A 19,273-nucleotide genomic window follows, 5' to 3' on the forward strand; every position below is an offset into this window, starting at 1 on the left:
ATGATGAGCCACCAGCGTGCACTTGCAGTCCAGAAAGCCAATCGCATCCTGGGCTGCCTCAAGAGAAGTGTGGCCAGCAGGTCAAGGGAGGTGATTCTCTCTCTCTGCTCTGGTGAGACCCCACCTGGAGTACTGTGTCCAGTTCTGGAGCTCCTAGTACAGCAAGGATCTGGAGGTGCTGGAAGGTGTCCAGAGAAGGGCCATAAGGATGATCAGAGGGCTGGAGCTCCTCTCCTGTGGAAACAAACTGAGAGAGTTGTGGCTGTTCAGTCTGGAGAAGAGAAAGCTCTGAAGAGAAAGCTCTGAGGAAACCTTGTGGCCTTCCAGTATCTGAAGGGAGCTACAAGAAAGCTGGGGAGGGACTTTTGAGGGTGTCAGGGAGTGATAGGACTGGGGAAGATGGAGCAAAACTAGATATGGGTAGATTGAGATTGGACGTTAGGAAGAAGTTCTTCCCTATGAGGGTGGTGAGACACTGGCAGAGGTTGCCCAGGGAGGTGGTGGAAGCCTCATCCATGGAGGTTTTTTAAGGCTAGGCTGGATGTGGCTGTGAGCAACCTGCTGTAGTGTGAGGGGTCCCTGCCCATGGCAGGGAGGGTTGGAATTAGATGATCCTTGAGGTTGGTCCCTTCCAACACTAACAGTTGTATGATTCTATGCCCAAGGCAGTGATGGAGTCTCCATTCCTGGAGGGATTTCAGCTGTGTAGATGTGGTGCAGAGGGTCAGGGTTTAGTGGCAGACTTAGCAGTTTTTGGACCCAGTGATCTTAAAGGCCTTTTCCAGCCAAAATGGTTCTGTTATTTTGTCACTGCATGCAGGGTCTGATTGTTTCAAGGGTACAAGTAAGGAAGGAAAGCAAACCCAAGCCTACATGTTGTCCATTTTTACTGGCTGTCACTGCAGCTGTGCTGCTTGCAGTGTCAGTGATGCTTGAGTTTCATGATACAGAACACAGTGAACAGAGCGAGCTGCCCTCTTCTCAGGGCTGCAGCAGAGCTGCATTTGCAGGGAATCTGTTGTTCCTGCAGGGCTGAGCTGGTGCCCAGCTCCTCCTGCCTTTGCTGGCTGGAGGAGGAAAGCAGTGGACCGTGACAGCTCAGGTTTCAGAGTCATAAAAGTGCATCTCATTTGGCCTTAGAAGTCCAATCAGCTGCTTAGGCAATGCAGTTATCAGCAGAGGAGTCATGATTCCTGTCTGTTGGAATTGGGCATGGAGGCAGGATCACATCTAGCTAATCTTGCCACAAAAATGATTAAGGGCACAGAACAGCTCCCTTATGAGGAGAGAGTGAAGGAGCTGAGGGCTCTTTGGCTAGGAGAGGAGGAGACTGAGAGGTGACCTCATTCATGTTTTTAAAGATGTGCAGGGTGAGTGCCAAGGAGATGGAGCCAGGTTCTGCTCAGTGATGCCCAATGACAGCACAAGGGGCAGTGGGTGGAAGTTGAGGCATAGGAAGTTCCATGGAAACAGGAGGAAACATTTTTTCACTGTGAGGGTGCCAGAGCACTGGACCAGGCTGCTATAGAGGTTTGTGGAGTCTCCTTCTCTGGAGACATTCAGAACCTGCCTGGATACCTTCATGTGTGCCCTGCTCTAGGTGATCCTGCTCTGTCAGGCGGGTTGGACTGGATGATGTTTCAAGGACCCTTCCAGCCCCTAACACTCTGTGATTCTGTAATCCTCTACATTTCCCAAATTACTGTGGTGCTGTCCCTGGCCTCGGCAGGGGTGGTCTCACCCTTGGACAAACACAGGCAGTATTTTGGTGGTGTTTAGAGAATGCCTGACTGGTGTTTTTTGAACACTGGTGTGTCTGTGGTGATGGTTTTTCAGGAGAAGCACGTGCAGGAAGCTGAAGGCTTGTGCTGGGGCATGACATAGGTAGAGCAGTGAAGCTGGTGAAAGGTCTAGAGAACAGATCATACAAGGTGCAGCTGAGGCAACTGGGGTGGTTTAGCCTGGAGGAAAGGAGGCTGAAGGGAGACCTTACTGCTGTGTACAACTACCTGAGAGGAGCCTGTAGCAAGGTAGGGGTTGGTCTCTTCTCCCAAGTAACAAGCAGCAGGACAAGTGGTGGGTGGTTCACAAGAGCAGTCAGCTACTGCTGCTGGGTTTTGTCCCAAATGATTCAAGGAGCACTCCTGCACTTAACCTGCACTGATGGAGAGGTGGAGAGGGGCTGCTGGCTGGCAGTGGGTGCTAAAGAACAGGGTGATGAGTTTATCTACGTTTTAAATATACAGGTAGATCATAAAATCATAGAATTGTTAGGGTTGGAAGGGACCTCAAGGATCATCTAGTTCCAAACCCTCTGCCATGGTCGGGGACACCTCACTACATCAGGTTACCCAGAGCTACATCCAGCCTGCCCTGAAAAACCTCCAGGGATGAGGCTTCCACCACCTCCCTGGGCAACCTGTTCCAGTGTCTCACCACCCTCATAGGGAAGAGCTTCTTCCTAGCATCCAATCTGAATCTACCCATTTCTGGTTTTTTTCCATTCCCCCTAGTCCTATCATTACCTGACACCCTAATAGAGATAGATATAGATAGATATATAGATAGATATAAAATGCTATTTTAATGCATTATAAAATAGCCTCCAAAATCTTAATGGTGTTTAGCAAAATCAGGGATATTATGCATCAAAAGCAGTGGGGCCAGAAGGTCAAGAGAGGTGGTCCTGCTCTGGCAGTGGATGATCTTTCGAGGTCCCTTCCAGCCCCTAACATTCTGTGATTCTGTGACAAGAGGAAAAGACCTTAAGTTGCATGAGGGGAGGTTTAGGTTGGATATCAGGAAAAAATTCCTTACAGAAAAGGTTGTCAAGCCCTGGAACAGGTTGCCCAGGGCAGTGGTGGAGTCGCCATCCCTGGCGGGATTTCAAAGCCGTGTAGGTATTAAGATGAGGGACGTGGTTTAGAGATGACCTGGCAATGCTGGGTTAACATTTGGACTTGATGATGTTAAAGGTTCCTTTTAACTAGACTACAAAAAGACTTCTGTATTTCCATCTCAGCCATCTGGTTTTGGTAGGGTTTTACAGCCCAAGGGCAACCACCACCTCCCTATATCTCAGAGAGAACATCTCTTGTAGCAGTGCTATCCTGGGTTGTATTAGAAGGGCTGTGGTCAGAAGGTCAAGAGAGGTTCTCCTCCCTCTCTACTCTGCCCTGGTGAGGCTGCATCTGGAATACTGTGTCCAATTCTGGGCTGCTCAGTTCAATAAAGACCTCAGGGACTGCTTGAGAGAGTCCAGCAGAGAGCCAAGAGGATGGAGCCAGGCTCTTCTCGGTGATGCCCAATGACAGCACAAGGGGCAATGGTGGACCAAGTTGAGGCACAGGGACTTCCATGGAAGCAGGAGGAAGATAATTATTTCACTGTGACAGAACACTGGAACAGGCTGCCCAGGGGGCTTGTGGAGTTTCCCTCTCTGGAGATATTCAAGACCTGTCTGGGTGAGTTCCTGTGTGATCTGCTCTAGGTGATCCTGCTCTGGCAGGGGATGTGGACTTGATGTTCTTTAATATCTTTATCGATGATCTGGATGAGAGGATTGAGTCCATCATCAGTAAGTTTGCAGATGACACCAAGCTGGGGGCAGGTGTTGATCTATTAGAAGGTAGGAGAGCTCTGCAGAGGGACCATGCAGGCTGGACAGATGGGCAGAGTCCAAGGGCATGAGATTTAACACATATAAGTGCTGGGTTCTGCACATTGACCACAACAACCCCATGCAGTGCTACAGGCTGGGGTCAGAGTGGCTGGAGAGTGGCCAGGCAGAGAGGGACCTGGGGGTAGTGGTTGACAGCTGGCTGAACATGAGCCAGCAGTGTGCCCAGGTGGCCAAGAAGGCATCCTGGCCTGTATCAGGAGTAGTGTGGCCAGCAGGAGCAGGGAAGTCATTCTGCCCATGCATTCAGCACTGGTTAGGCCACACCTTGAGTCCTTCTGGCCCCTCAGTTTAGGAAAGATGTTGAGTTGCTGGAAGGTGTCCAGAGAAAGGCAATAAAGCTGGGGAGGGGTCTGGAGTAGAGCCCTGTAAGGAGAGGCTGAGGGAGCTGGGGGTGTTTAGCCTGGAGAAGAGGAGGCTCAGGGGAGACCTTATTGCTGTCTACAGCTCCCTGAAGGGAGGTTGTAGACAGGTGGGGGTTGGTCTCTTCTGCCAGGCAACCAGCGCCAGAACAAGAGGACACAGTCTCAAGCTGTGCCAGGGGAGGTTTAGGCTGGATGTTAGGAAGAAATTCTTCCCAGAAAGAGAGATTGGCCATTGGAATGTGCTGCCCAGGGAGGTGGTGGAGTGTTTAAAAAGAGACTGGATGAGGCACTTAGTGCCATGGTTTAGTTGATTAGATGGTGTTGGGTGATAGGTTGGGCTCAGTGATCTCAAAGGCCTTTTCTGATCTGGTCTGGTCTATTCCTATTCGTATTCCTATTCCTATTCCATCTCTCAAGGTCCTTTCCAGCCCCTAACATTCTGTGATTCTGTGAAGAAGAGATAAATGGAGCAAGCAGCAGCAAACCCTGTATATTTGGGGTGTCCCCACTTGGTGATGCCAGGGAGCACATTAGCAGCTTGTCGGAAGCAGGAGTGCTGGCACTGCCAGCACACAAACTTCCACCAAAAATAAACACTTGGAGATAGAGACGTCTGCTGCTGTTCAGCCTGCTGCTCTGAATGAACAGAAATTGCTGGCTGCTGAGACCTTGGGGGTAGACCTCTTGGAAATGTGGGGTTTGGCTTTTTGGAGGGTCTGGCAGAGGCAGGAATGCACGTGGCTGGCCAGAGGAGCATGGGCAGCCAGTGCCAGCTCTGCCATGTCATTTCTGTCATGCTGGAGCCAGTGCAGAAGAGGGCAACTGAGCTGGGGAAGGGCCTGAAAATAAGTCTTATGAAGAGTGACTGAAGGAGCTGGGGGCTGTTTAGTTTGGAAAAGAGGAGGCTGAGGGGAGACCTCATGGCTCTCTACAACTATCTGAAAGGAGGTTGCAGAGAGGCTGGTGCTGGTCTCTTCTCCCAGGCAACCAGCACCAGAACAAGGGGACACAGTCTCAAGCTGTGCCAGGGGAGGTTTTGACTCAAGGTGAGGAGAAAGTTCTTCACCAAGTGAGTCGTTCATCATTGGAATGTGCTGCCCAGGGAGGTGGTGGAGTCACCATCCCTGGAGGTGATTGGACGTGGCACTTGGTGCCATGGTCTAGTCATGAGGTCTGTGTTGATAGGTTGGACTCGATGATCCTTGAGGTCTCTTCCAACCTTAGTTATACTGTGATACTGTGATTCTCACAGGCAATTAGTGACAGAACAAGAGGGAATGGCATCAAGCTGTGACTGGGGAAGTTTAGACTGGACATTAGGAAAAAAAATTTCCCAGCAAGAGTGGTCAGGGATTGGAATGTGCTGCCCAGGGAAGTGGTGGAATCCCCAAGCCTAGATGTGTTTAAAGGTGGTTTGGATGTGGTGCTTAGGACTGTGGTTTAGGGGCAAACCTTGTAGAGTAGAGTTCTGGGTTGGACTTGGTGATCCTGAGGGTCTTTTCCAACCTGAATGTTTCTGTGATTCTGTGATTCTCCTTGCTCCTGAGTGATCCTGGTTTAAGCACGTTTGGCTGGGGACCTTCATGTGAGCAGCCCTCCAGCTTCCTGCCCTGGTGGAGCCCAGTGGTCCCCAGCTTGCTCAGTGGGACCTGCACCCTGGCTAAGGAGCTGGGGGGAAGATGAGGAGGGCTGACACCTTGCTGCTGCTCCTGCCTTCCTACAGGCTCTACGCTGGCCCAGAGGTGGACATCTGGAGCTGTGGTGTCATCCTCTATGCCCTTCTGTGTGGCACTCTGCCTTTTGATGACGAGCACGTGCCCACCCTCTTCAAGAAGATCCGAGGAGGTGTCTTCTACATCCCTGAATACCTCAACCGCTCTGTTGCCACTCTCCTCATGCACATGCTGCAGGTCGACCCTCTCAAGCGAGCCACTATCAAGGACATCAGGTGAGGCTCAGGGGGATGTGCTGGGCTGGCTGGCTGCATGTGGGGGTTCCAGCCTATCAGTGGCTGTCCCTGAGGGTCAGTTGCTGGCAGCTAGGCTGGGTGGTTCACAGGAGTAGTCAGCTGCTGCAGCTGGATTTTGTCCCAGATGATTCAAGGAGCACTACTGCAGCCCATCTGTGCTGATGGAGAGGTGGTGAGGGGCTGCTGGCTGCCAGTGGGTGATGATGAACAGGGTGATGATTTTATATACATATTATATATATATATATATATATATAAAATGCTATTTTAGTGCATTATAAAATAGCCTCTGAAAGCTCTTCATGGTGTTTGGCAAAACTAGTGATATCATGACTGAATAGAAGCATGGCCAGCAGATCAAGAGAGGTGATTCTGCCCCTCTCCTCTGGTAAGACTTCACCTGGAGTACCATGTCCAGCTCTGGGGCACTCAACACAAGAAGGACATGGACCTGTTGGAGCATGTCCAGAGGAAGCCACAAAAATGATCAGAGGGCTGGAGCACCTCTCCTGTGAAAACAGGCTGAGAGAGTTGGAGTTTCTAGCCTGGAGAAGAAAAGGCTCCAGGGAGACCTTAGAGCAGCCTTCCAGTAGCTGAAGTGAACCTACAAGAAAGCTGAGGAGGGACTGTTTACCAGGGCTTGTAGCACTAGGATGAGAGGCAGTGGTTTTAAACTAGAGCAGGGTAGATTCAGATTGGATGCTAGGAAGAAGTTTTTTACTACGAGGGTGGTGAAATACTGGAACAGGTTGCCCAGGGAAGCAGTCAAGGCCCCATCCCTGAATATATTCAAGGTCAGGCTTGACAAGGCTCTGAGCAACCTAATCTGGTGGAGGATGTCCCTGCTAACTGCAGGGGATTGGACTAGATGACCTCATCACTCTATGATTCTGTGGGAATTAGGTACTTGGATAGCTTTGGTGCTCTGTATCTCTGCCAGACCTGCAGTAATCAAAGAGCTTGAGCATCTTCTGAGTGCTGAGGTCTTACTTCAGAGCCCACTGAACAAACTGTCATTGCTGTTACAACACTGGCAGACCATGCAGGGCTGGGTTCAGCTCCCCAGTCTGCAGGCCCAATGAGGCTGGATCTGGAGTGTTGTGTCCAGTTCTGGGCTACTCAGCTCAGGAGGGACCTCAGGGAGCTGCTTAGGGGAGTCCAGGGCAGAGCCCCGGAGATGCTGAAGGCAGTGGAACACCTCCCTGTGGAGGACAGGCTGAGGGAGCTGGGGCTCTTTAGCTTGGAGCAGAGGAGCCTGAGGGGTGACCTCATTCATGTTTAGGATGATGTGCAGGGCAGTGTCAGGACAGAGTGAGGCTCTGTGATGTTCAGTGATAGGACAAGGGGCAATGGGTGCAAGCTGGAGCAGAGGAGGTGACACAAATAGAAGGGAAGACTTTTTCTCTGTGAGAGTGCCAGAGCCCTGGAACAGGCTGTCCAGAGAAGTTGTGGAGTCTTCTTCTCTGGAGACATTCCAAACCCACCTGGATGCATTGCTGTATGCTTTGCCCTGGATGCCCTGATCTTTCCAGGTCCCTTCCAACCCCTAACATCCTGTGATTCTGTGAGCAGTCGTAGCTCGCCCAAGTGAGGGACTGGTGGCGGTGATGGCTTTGCTCAGAGCTGCTTTTCCTTTCCCAAGGGAGCACGAGTGGTTTAAGGAGGAGCTGCCCAGCTACCTGTTCCCGGAGGACCCTTCCTATGACGCCACGGTTGTTGACGACGAGGCGGTGCGGGAGGTGTGCGAGAAGTTCGAGTGCACGGAGTCGGAGGTGCTGAACAGCCTGTACAGCGGCGACCCCCAGGACCAGCTGGCCGTGGCTTACCACCTCGTCATCGACAACCGCCGCATCATGAACCAGGCCAGCGAGTTCTACCTGGCCTCCAGCCCCCCCACCGGCTCCTTCATGGACGACAGCGCCCTGCACATCCCGCCCGGGGTCAAGCCGCACCCCGAGAGGATGCCGCCCTTGGTGGCGGACAGCCCCAAGGCACGGTGCCCTCTGGATGCCCTCAACACCACCAAGCCGAAACCCCTGACGGTCAAAAAGGCCAAGTGGCACCTGGGAATCCGCAGCCAGAGCAAGCCCTATGACATTATGGCCGAGGTGTACCGTGCCATGAAGCAGCTGGACTTTGAGTGGAAGGTAGGCAGTGCTGGTGCTTCAAGGGTCAAATTCTCGGTTAAAGAAGGACAGGGCTCTGCTGGAGAGAGTCCAGTGGAGTGATACCAGGATGAGTGGTTCTGAGCAACCTGATGTAGTGTGAGGTGTCCTCTGCCCCTGGCAGGGGGTTTGGAACTAGATGATCCTTGAGGTCCCTTCCAACCCTGAGAATTCTATGATGGGACTGGAGCCTGTGCCCTAGGAGGAGAGGCTGAGAGACCTGGGGCTGTTTAGTCTGGAGAAGACTGAAGGGGAATTTGATAAATGTCTATAAATATCTGAGGGCTGAGTGTCAAGAGGGAGGGGCAGGCTCTGCACAGTTGCACCCTGTGATAGGACAAGGGGCAATGGATATAAACTGCAGCACAGGAGGTTCCACCTCAACATGAGGAGGAACTTCTTCACTGGGAGGGTCCCAGAGCACTGGAACAGGCTGCCCAGAGAGGTTGTGGAGTCTCCTTCTCTGGACACTTTCAAGACCCATCTGGATGTGTTCCTGTGTGACCTGTGCTAGATTCTATGGTCCTGCTCTGGCAGGGGAGTTGGCTGATCTTTGGAGGTCCCTTCCAACCCCTAACATCCTATGATCCTAGGAACTGAATTGCTCAGGGAGCTTAATAACTATGGTTGTAGCCTCACCTGCTTCCAAATATGTTGCCCCACCTTGTGAGCATCCCTGTGACGTCTCACTAATGCAAACAGGCAGAATTAAGATGCTAGCCAGGGTTCAGTATCTGTGGTGTTTATTTATGGCATGAAATGAGAGTTTTCCTTCTAAATGCTCTAAGCCTCTGCCTGAGAAGATGATTCTGCCTCCTTCAGCTGTGAGGATAAGAGGGGCCAGTCACATTTCTAATTTTAGTGGCTAATTCCTTGAGAGGTCATCTCGAGTGCTCCTGAGCAAAGGAACTCTTATTTTCTACTCAGGTCCTAGCAGTGCAGTGTGCTGAGGTGACACTGAAAGATGGGCATGTGAGGGGTAGGAGGTGTTAGGGGCAGGAGTTTGGAGCCAGCAGTGCCCTCATGGAGCCCAGAAGGCAGCTGCGTGCTGACTGCAGCAAGTGGAGTGTGGCCAGCAGGGCAAGAGAGGGGATTCCGCCCCTTGACTCTGCTCTGCTGAGACCCCACCTCCAATACTGCCTCCAGTTCTGGTGTCCCCAGCATAAGAAGGACACAGAGCCATTGAAGTGAGTCCAGAGGAGGGCCACAAAGATGATTCATGGGCTGGAGCACCTTTGCTAGGATAGGCTGAGGGAACTGAGGTTGTTCAGCCTGGAGAAGAGAAGACTCCAGGGGAACCTTAGAGCTGCCTTCCAATAGCTGAAAGGATCCTACAGGAAGGCTGCAGAGGGACTTTTCTTGGAGGTTTCTAGAGACAGGACAAGGGGGAATGGTTTGAAGGAAGAAGTTCTTCAGTACAAGGGTAGTGAGACTCTGGAATAAGCTGCCCAGGGAGTTTGTGGATGCCTCCTGCCTGGGGTGTTGAAGGCCAGGTTGGATGAGGCCTTGAGCAGTTGAGTCTAGTTGAGAGGTGTCCCTGCCCATGGTGGGGGGGTTGGAGTAGGTGATCTCTGAGGTCCCTTCCACTGTTCTATGATGATTCTATGATTGATGTGGTGGCACTTTCCTTGATGGAGATGATGCTTGTGGATCAAATGTGCTTTCAGTCACCACTTCCCTGTTTTAGGCCCCAGCTTCTTGAAGCTTGATTTAAACCCAAGTGACATTTCAGTTGGCAGTGCTCACCTCAGCTGTTTCCTCAGAGCTATGCAGCATTTGGTCACAATCTCTCTCAACATCAGAGCAATAAATCCCCGAGTTACCCTTTAATCTTTCCTGCCAAGCCTTGGTGCAGTCACTGACTTGAGCTCTCCTGACTCACGGTCTTTCACAGCAGCCTCATGGGAGCAGCAGCAGCAAGGTAAGGAGAGTTTCAGCCCAGATCTTCATCACCACAGGAGATAACCTTCCTTGTTGCAGGTTGTCCAGGGTGAGCTTAACTGTGCTGCTTCTTCAGAGCCTCCCAGCTCCTCCTTATTTTTTATGATAGTATGTGTTTCCAGCCAGGTAGCACACAGAAACCTGACTTCATTGCAGCAGCCGGGAGATGTGCTGTCTGCAGGCTGCCTCCTACACCAGCCAGACATATGTTAGCTGCATTGGTTTCCCAAAGAGAGAACAAACTTGCTCTATTTCTGCTACAACTTCACACACCAAGTCAACCCAATGCCTTCATGTAGGCAGTGAAGCATATATTGTACCAGGAGGTTTCACAATAGTCTTTCCCACCTAAGAGTCACTTGAGATGTGACTCCTCATCAAAATAACTTCCCTGTCCATCCAGTTGCTTCATAGGTAGAAGTTCTTCATCTTAGGAAGAAGTTCTTCCCCATGAGAGTGGTGAGAGACACTGGAACAGGCTGCCCAGGGAGGTGGTGGAAGCCTCATCCCTGGAGGTTTTTAAGGCCAGGCTGGATGTGGCTGTGAGCAACCTGATCTAGTGTGAGGTGTTCCTGCCCATGGCAGGGGGGTTGGAACTAGATGATCCTTCAGGGTGGGCCTTCAAACCTAACAATTCTATGATTCTAAATATATCAGGGAGAAAAGATCTCCCTGCAAATGAGATGCAGCAGAGAGATTGTGGGGTGGGAAGCAGCAAGAGAAGATCCACAGCTTGAGGCTGATTCACAGACACTGAATTTAGCTCCTGCTGATGGAAGAGGTTACTCTGCCCAGCCTGCCCTGGTTTCATGGTCCTCATATGTGGGTCCATGAGTAGGGTTATTGGCTGGTGAGGGAGGACCAAAGATCATTTTGGTGCCTGGCAGATGGGTCCCAGCAGCTTCTGCCAGCATCTGGTGAATCAAAGTCCTAAGAAGCATTTTTAAAGCTAGGAGGACACAGGATGAGAAACCATTTGCTCAACCTCATAGGCAGTGTTCTTCCTAGAAGTTGTTATCTTGTGGTCAATTCAAATTACCCCCCCAGTTAATTTGAGAGAACTACCCCCCGACAAAGAATTGCCAGACCAGCTCTGTTGGAAGCAAATGAAGCTGTATTTACAAGCAGAACTACAATCTAGAAATATGAAATGCAATGAATATGTACAAACTATACAATATTATATGACAATTTATAAACAACACAAGAACCCCCCTGGACAAAACCAGGGGGCTACCAATAGCTTCCCCCCCTCTTCCTCCCTGTACAAGGGACAAGAGAAGAGAGGAGAAAAGGAGACAGTAGCTTGTTAGTACTTAGCCACAACAGGAACACAGCCAAGGTCAGCAGGTCAGCAGAAGCAACCACAGAATCATAGAATTGTTAGGATTGCAAGAGACCTCAAGGATCAGCCAGTTCCAACCCCCCTGCCATGGGCAGGGACACCTCACACTACAGCAGGTTGCTCACAGCCACATCCAGCCTGGCCTTCAAAACCTCCAGGGATGAGGCTTCCACCACCTCCCTGGGTAACTTGTTCCAGTGTCTCACCACCCTCATGGGGAAGAACTTCTTCCTGACATCCACTCTGAATCTGCCCATATCTAGTTTTGCTCCATTCCCCTCAGTCCTATCACTCCCTGACACCCTCAAAAGTCCCTCCCCAGCTTTCTTGTAGCCCCCTTCAGATACTGGAAGGCCACAAGAAGGTCTCCTTGGAACCTTCTCTTCTCCAAACTGAACAGCCCCAACTCTCTCAGTCTGTCTCCATAGCAAAGGTGCTCCAGCCCTCTGATCATCCTCATGGCCCTTCTCTGGACACCTTCCAGCACCTCCAGATCCTTTGAGAGTTATTTTATACAACTAACTTTATGTTAGTTACCAGACCAATGGGATTAGTTGGACTTTATTTTTCTTTTGCATCCTGTGGTAAGGGATGCAGGCTGGTGAGGGTCTTTTTAGAGTATCAGGTAATGATAGGACTAGGGGGAATGGAAAGAAATAGAAATGGGTAGATTGAGATTGGATGTTAGGAAGAAGTTCTTCCCCGTGAGGGTGGTGAGACACTGGCACAGGTTGCCCAGGGAGGTGGTGGAAGCCTCATCCCTGGAGGATTTTGAGGCCAGGCTGGATGTAGCTCTGAGCAACCTGCTGTAGTGTGAGGTGTCCCTGGCCATGACAGGGGGGTTGGAACTGGCTGATCCTTGAGGTCCCTTCCAACCCTGACAATTCTATGATTCTACATTCTACCACTTTCTGCTCAAGATCTGTGGAAAATTTCCTATGCCTCAGCCTAAAACTGCCACAGTTCTCCTCAGAACGTGGAAACAAGTTGGGAAAGAAATGTCCTTCGTGCTGCTTTGGGTCTTACTCCTGAAAGCAAGCTTCCCATTGTAGGTGGTGAACTCCTACCACCTGAGAGTGCGCCGCAAGAACCCGGTGACGGGCAACTACGTCAAGATGAGCCTGCAGCTCTACCAGGTGGACAACCGCAGCTATCTCCTGGACTTCAAAAGCATCGATGGTGAGTGGGGAATGGGGCTCCAAGGAGATGCAAACCACAGAGGGTTATGACTTTGGAAGTTTAAAAATGGTATTTAAATAATACTTTGTGTTTTGAAGTGCTTATGCAGCCGTTTGAAGTTAGCTGCTGGGGTGTCCCGGTGGACAGCAAGTTCTCCATGGGAGAGCAATGTGCCCTTGTGGCCAGGAAAGGCAAATGGTATCCTCGGGTGTAGCAAGAAAAGAGTGACCAGCAGGTCTAGGGAGGTTCTCCTGTCCCTCTGCTCTGCCCTGGTGAGACCATACCTGGAATACTGTGTCCAGTTTTGGGCTCCCCAATTCAAGAGAGACAGGGATCTGCTAGAGAGTGTCCAATGGAGAGCTAGGAGGATGACTGCAGGACTTGACTATCTCTGCTGTGAAGAGATTGAGAGCCCTGGGGCTGTCCAGTCTGGTGAGAAGGTGGAGAGGGGATCTGATCAATATCTGAGGGGTGGGTGTCAAGATGAAGGTCCCAGACTCTTTTTGGTGGTGCCCAGGGATAAGACAAGGAACAATGGATACAAGATAGAGCACAGGAGGTGACACTTCTGTATGGTGAAGGTGACAGAACCCTGGAGCAGGCTGCCCAGAGAGGTTGTAGAGTCTCTTTCTCTGGACACTCAAAACCCACCTGGATGCATTCCTGTGCAGACTACCCTGGGTGGTGCTCCTCTGGCAGGGGGGGTGAACTGGATGATCTCTGGAGGTCCCTTCCCACCACTAGCACTCTGTGATTTCCTTTTTGAGCCATTTGTCTCCATTCATGTCACATGTTTAGCAAGGTACTCCTATTGCAGATGCCAAGCTAATGCCACTTCTTGGGGTGTTTTTCTCCTCTTCTTTTCCATCCCCAAGATGATGTGATGGAGCAGAGGTCCGGCTCATCCACTCCTCAGCGCTCCTGCTCCGCCGCTGGCTTGCACCGGCCGCGGCTGAGCATTGACGGCGCTGCGGCTGCCGAGTGCCAGTCTCTGATGGGCTCCCTGAGCGGCTCCTTCATTGGCAGCATCCCCTCGGTGCCACCACGCCTCGGCAGCCACACCATGGACTTCTTTGAGATGTGTGCCAGCCTCATCATGGCCCTGGCTCGCTGACAGTCAGGACTGAGGTGCTGGTCCCTCCGCACATAGGATTGCACTGTGAGGATCTGGTCCTTGTTTCTTCTGCTTCGTCGTTGTTCCTCCTCCTCCACCCCTTGCCACTCCACAGCCTGCAACATGGAGCCAATTCCCACTCCAAAGCATTCTCCTTTTTAAGAAGGCACTGAGGAAATGAAGAACAGCTCCATCTCACTGGTTATAGCGTGGTGAAATGGATCCAACACCCACTCTTTTCTCCTAGCGAACCGAATGGGAAGTGTTGGCATGGCTATGAGGTAGAAAACGTGTCACTGATTCTTTGACAAAGGCCCCTTCCCCACCCCGATTTGCCCTGAGTTAATGGAGCCATGGCCAAGCTTTCTTCCATATAGGTAGTGTGCAGTGAGGTTGATGTTGTGTCCCCTTTGCTGTGCAGAGCAGGGGCAGGATGGTCTAAGCCAGGTCAGAGTGATCACCCAGGAGCTACACTAAATGGAGGCAGAGAGGTAATGAGACAGCTCTGCACAGTTCACAGCTGGGTGCTGGTGGGGCTGCTGGCCTCTGGTAACATTTTCCTCCTCAAACTAGCAGCTGCTGAGATGTTTCTGCACTGGTGCAATATGCCATCCCTTCCCTCTTGTGCTTTTTCCCTCTGCTAAAGCTGGGGAGGGAAGGTGGAATGTTGCAAACATGCTGTGGGAAGGCCTCCATGTGTCAAGTCTCTGCAGAGGAGTGTCCCACCAGATGCTTTCTTTCCTCCTCCTGATGGGCCTGGATAGCACTCACTGATCTGCTCACCATGTTCAAAGGTGATGGCTGCTTGTCTTTTTTTCCAGCTTTTAATCATCATCCCCCCACCAACCTGCTCACCCTCCCCTGTTGCCCCCCCAGCTCCAGGGGCTGAATCCCAAGCAGGATTCAGATGAGCCACCCACAGAGGGCTGGATGCCAACAAGCCACCCAAAGACAACCTCTCTCTGCCCAGCAGTGGGGAGTCTCCCTCTCTGGAGATACTCAAAACTCGCCTGGATGTGTTCCTGTGTGATCTGCTCTAGATGATGCTGCTCTGGCAGGAGGGTTGGACTGGATGAGCTTCCGAGGTCCCTTCCGGCCCCTCAAATTCTGTGATTCTGTGATCACCGCCGGCCAAGCGCCAGCGGCGTGGCGCAGCTGCGCAGCCTGTACCTCTCGCCTTGCCCGTGGGAAGCCTTGGCCTGTTGCCACCACCCTGACCTCGCTGCCAACTCTGCCTTCCCTGCCTTGCCTACCCACAGCCTGGCTCTGCCAGAGCCTCACTTTTCACACCGAAGGGCTCTGCCGTCCTGCCGCCGCCTCCCGCCGGACTGTGACCTTCAGCGCTCCACCCAGCAGGCAGGGGGACACCTGGAGTCAGAGTTCTGCTGCTTCTTTACTACTGGGCTATCTGAAGGACAGGATTTTATTTTCTAAGACAAACTACAGGGATTTTTAAGGTGAAATTCTGGTTCTTCAAGGGTAAACCCTAATGCCTCTGTGACTTCTTTTCTTTAAGAGAATTCATATTTTTTAGCTTAGATGGACTCGATCTTAAGGGGCAGCCTCGGCATCTGCTTGGCTTTGCTGTGGGATTTAATTCCAGTTCAAGGAGCAAATGCTTTAGGAAAACTTTGCCAAAATATTCCTGGGGTGTTTTTTGTTTTTTTTCTTTCTTATTTTATTTTATTTTTGGTTTTGGGCTGTGTTTTAAGTAACAAAGCAAAGAGCTCTTGTGAGTCCCAAGAGGTGTGCAGCCATTCGACTTCCAAATCATTTCAATCCATCTTTTCTGTGAGAGCTTCTTAAGGCCCATCAGAGGGTTTTGGGTTTTTTTTTGTACCAGGGTTGGGTTTTTTTTGTACAGTTGCACTTTAATTTATACTTTCTGCAGGTTTCTACAAGAAGCAAGGGAGGGGAAGGACACATTAAGCCTTTTGTACTAATCATTTGAGGTACTGCAGACAAATACAGGATATTTTTGCCATCTACTGGCAGTTTAATGGACATTTTCAGCTTGAAGTCAAGTCTCAGCTTGAAACAAACCACAAAATTGCCTTACTTTTGTTACAGGTTGTGCTTGGATTTTTTCAACTGATGTGACTTTACAGCTCCAATTTATTTTGGTTTGTTGTTTTTTTTTCTTTCTCCAGAAGCCACACAAAGTTTAGAAAACCCAACAAAACAAAACACAAAAGAAATCAGATCAATGTTGCTGTTAGGTTCTGGTATGCTCAATCCAACACAGCAGCGGCTGTGGATCAGAAAGGTGGCAGCAGAAGAGTTTTTGGTTTTAAACAAAAAAAAAAACAACTTGGAAATCTTTGTAGTACTTCCTAGGTTTTTGTAATGAGGTGTTTTTTATTACCTTCTCCTTGTTGAATAAATCCTCTGGGGTGGAGGATGGCTTGGGTGCTGTGCCTGGTGGCTGCCGGATGATGCGTGTCTCCGGTGCTGTGGTGTGAACAGGGTCGTACCTGGTCAGGATGGAGAATCCAGACTCCTTTTTGGAGGGGTGAAAAAAACCCACCCCACCCCAGAGCCAAAGCTGAGCAGCACCCAGCTCTTTAGCAGCTTTCAGATCAGTGCTGAGACATGAGCAAATGCTGAGCAAACAGCACTACGTGCTTTGGGTGCTAGAGATGGGTAAGTCCCTTTGGAAAGGATCAGGAGAGGGCAGCTGATCAGCTGTAGGAACAGACATCAATATCCATCCAGGAAAGGGTTTGGAATGTCTGTAGCCCTCCAGGAAATGTGTTTCGGGATGGATATTTAGGGTTGGTCTCTTCTGCCAGGCAACCAGCACCAGAACAAGAGGACACAGTCTCAAGCTGTGCCAGGGGAAGTTTAGGCTTGAGGTGAGGAGAAAGTTCTTCACTGAGAAGGTCGTTAGCTATTGGAATGTGCTGCCCAGGGAGGTGGTGGAGTCCCCATCCCTGGAGGTGTTCAAGAGGGGATTGGACGTGGCACTTGGTGCCATGGTTTAGTCACGAGGTCTGTGGTGACAGGTTGGACTTGATGATCTTGGAGGTCTCTTCCAACCTTGGTGATTCTGTGATTCTGTGAAATGTTTCTTCACTGAAAGGGTTCTCAAACATTGGAATGGTCTGCCCAGGGTAGTGGTGGAGTCACCGTCCCTGGGGGTGTTCAAGCAATGTGTGGACCTGGTGCTTAGGGACATAGTTTAGTGTTGACCCTTTGGTGTTGGGTCAAGGGTTAGACTGGATGTGCTTGGAGGTCTCTTCCAACCAGATACATTCTGTGATTCTGTGTTTGAAATGTACAAGGCTGTTTAAATCGTCACTTGCTGCTGAGCATCTTCCCAACTTCTTTGTCCTGGAAATACCTGTAGTCCAGTTGGTGAAGGGCTGGTGTGTTCTGGGCTGCTGCTGCAGTCAGAAGCACATAGATGTGCAGATGTCTTGCCTTGGAATGCCACTTGTCCACCCAGCAGAGCTAACAGTATGAGATAGCAGCAAATGTTCTTGGTAGGAAATATTTGCTTCCTGGAGGCGGGTGAGATTTCTGGGTGGTAGAACAAAAGCCCTTGTGGCACTTGGCATCTTCTGAGACCCATGCAAATATTAACTCATCTGTGGATCTGCAAAACCAGTCCTGCCTGGCAGGTAATGAGAGTGGCTTGGTTTTCCATATGGAGAGGCACAAAGAAATGAAGCAGCTTTCCTGCTCCATGTCAGCAGAGGCAAGGGGAGTGAGTGGGACTGCTGGAAGTACCTCAGTGGATTCAACCTGTCCAGAACAGCCTTACCTGAATCCACATTTTGAAATATTCTGAGAAGTTTGCCTGGGGAAGCGGTGGAGTCCCCATCTCTGAAGGGATTGAAAAGATGTGGAGAGGTGGTGCTGAGGGACATTATTTAGTGGTGACTTGGCAGTGCTGGGTTAATCGTTGGACTTGATGATCTTAAAGGGCTCTTCCAACCAAGATGCTTCTATGAGTCTGTGTTTCACTTCTTTTTAAAACACATTTTACCTTCAAATAGTCTGGTTTTGGGTTCCCAGCTGCAGAGAAGCTGCTGACCTGAGGTTACCTTTTCCAAAGGAAAAGTTTTAACTTTTACTCTGTTACACTGTGATCAGGTTTTATTGGGGTTTGGTTTTTGTTTTGTTTGTTTGGGGTTTGGTTTGGGTTTTTTTTGAGTTATGCTGGTCCATGCACAAGCATTAGGAAAAGCAGGGTAAATGCATTTGAACTACAGAAACTTGAATTACTCCAAGTGCAATTCTTCAGAAGCCACTGGGCAGCGGTGCTTAGCAAGCCACAAACTCACTCACCCAAACTTTGCTTCGGCCTGAGGGGAGGCAAGAGAGACAAAAATGCAAAGGGTACAGAGTTCAGATCTAGGCTCCAGCTCCTGCATGAGTTGAGGCAGAAGTAGCTTGTACTGTACTAGCATGCATACCTCTAGTTGCCAATCTTCTATATGCAGACACATATATACACCTAGATTTTTATATAGAGAGATAGCTATAGATACAAATCTAGGTAGCTCTGTGTACATACATATATATATATAAAAATTTAGGTGGGGTGTATGTATAGCTAGAGGTGTGTGTATATATATATAAAAATCTGGGAATGTGTACATATCTATATATAAATCTAGGCAGGGATATGTATAAAAAAAGCTAGGTAGGGATATATATTTTAAAAAATCTAGATAGGGAGATACAGATATAAATAATCCAGATAGGGATATATATGTATAAAAGAATCTAGACAGGGAGATATATATATATAGAGAGAGAGAGAGAGAAAAGAATCTAGATAGGGATATGTATGTATGGAATAATCTACATAAGGATATATATATATATATATATACCAGAACAAGAGGACACAGTCTCAAGCTGTGCCAGGGGAAGTTTAGGCTCGAGGTGAAGAGAGAGCTCTTCACTGAGAGAGTTGTTCACCATTGGAATGTGCTGCCCAGGAAGGTGGTGGAGTCACCATCCCTGGAGGTGTTCAAGAAGGGATTGGATGTGGCACTTGGTGCCATGGTTTAGTCCATGGTGACAGGTTGGACTTGATGATCTTTGAGGTCTCTTCCAACCTTGGTGATTCTGTGATATATGAAAGAATCTAGATAGGGGGATATATATAGATAGATAGATAGATAGATAGATATAGATATATATATGCACACATACATATATATATATATAAAAGAATTTAGATAGAGAGATTATAGATATAGATATATAGATACAGAGATATATATAGATATAGATATAGATATAGATATAGATATAGATATAGATATAGATATAGATATAGATATAGATATAGATATAGATATAGATATAGATATGAAAGAGTCTAGATAGGGATATATATACCTATATGAAAGAATATCTAGATAGAGAGAGATATATATATGTATGAAAGAGTCTAGATAGGGATGTATATATATATATGTATGTATACACACATACATATATATATATATATATGAAAGAATCTAGATAGGGATATATACATCTATATATATTTATAA

General features: G+C 49.4%; 1 protein-coding gene across 1 annotated transcript in view; it reads left to right on the plus strand.

The window, feature by feature from the left end:
* The window catches only part of PRKAA2 (protein kinase AMP-activated catalytic subunit alpha 2), a 38,910-nt gene extending 20,384 nt beyond the window's left edge, over positions 1 to 18,526 (plus strand). The window contains exons 6-9 of the mRNA XM_068140686.1: positions 5,768 to 5,992; positions 7,656 to 8,160; positions 12,517 to 12,643; positions 13,519 to 18,526. Of these exons, the coding sequence (XP_067996787.1) occupies positions 5,768 to 5,992; positions 7,656 to 8,160; positions 12,517 to 12,643; positions 13,519 to 13,757 (1,096 nt within the window). The 3' untranslated portion in view covers positions 13,758 to 18,526. The remainder of the gene's footprint in view (positions 1 to 5,767; positions 5,993 to 7,655; positions 8,161 to 12,516; positions 12,644 to 13,518) is intronic.
* The last annotated feature ends 747 nt before the right edge of the window (positions 18,527 to 19,273 follow it).

This window comes from Melanerpes formicivorus, unplaced genomic scaffold, assembly GCF_026170545.1.
Source record: "Melanerpes formicivorus ecotype bairdi unplaced genomic scaffold, bMelFor1.0.p_v2 SCAF_7, whole genome shotgun sequence".
NCBI classification, from domain to species: domain Eukaryota; kingdom Metazoa; phylum Chordata; class Aves; order Piciformes; family Picidae; genus Melanerpes; species Melanerpes formicivorus.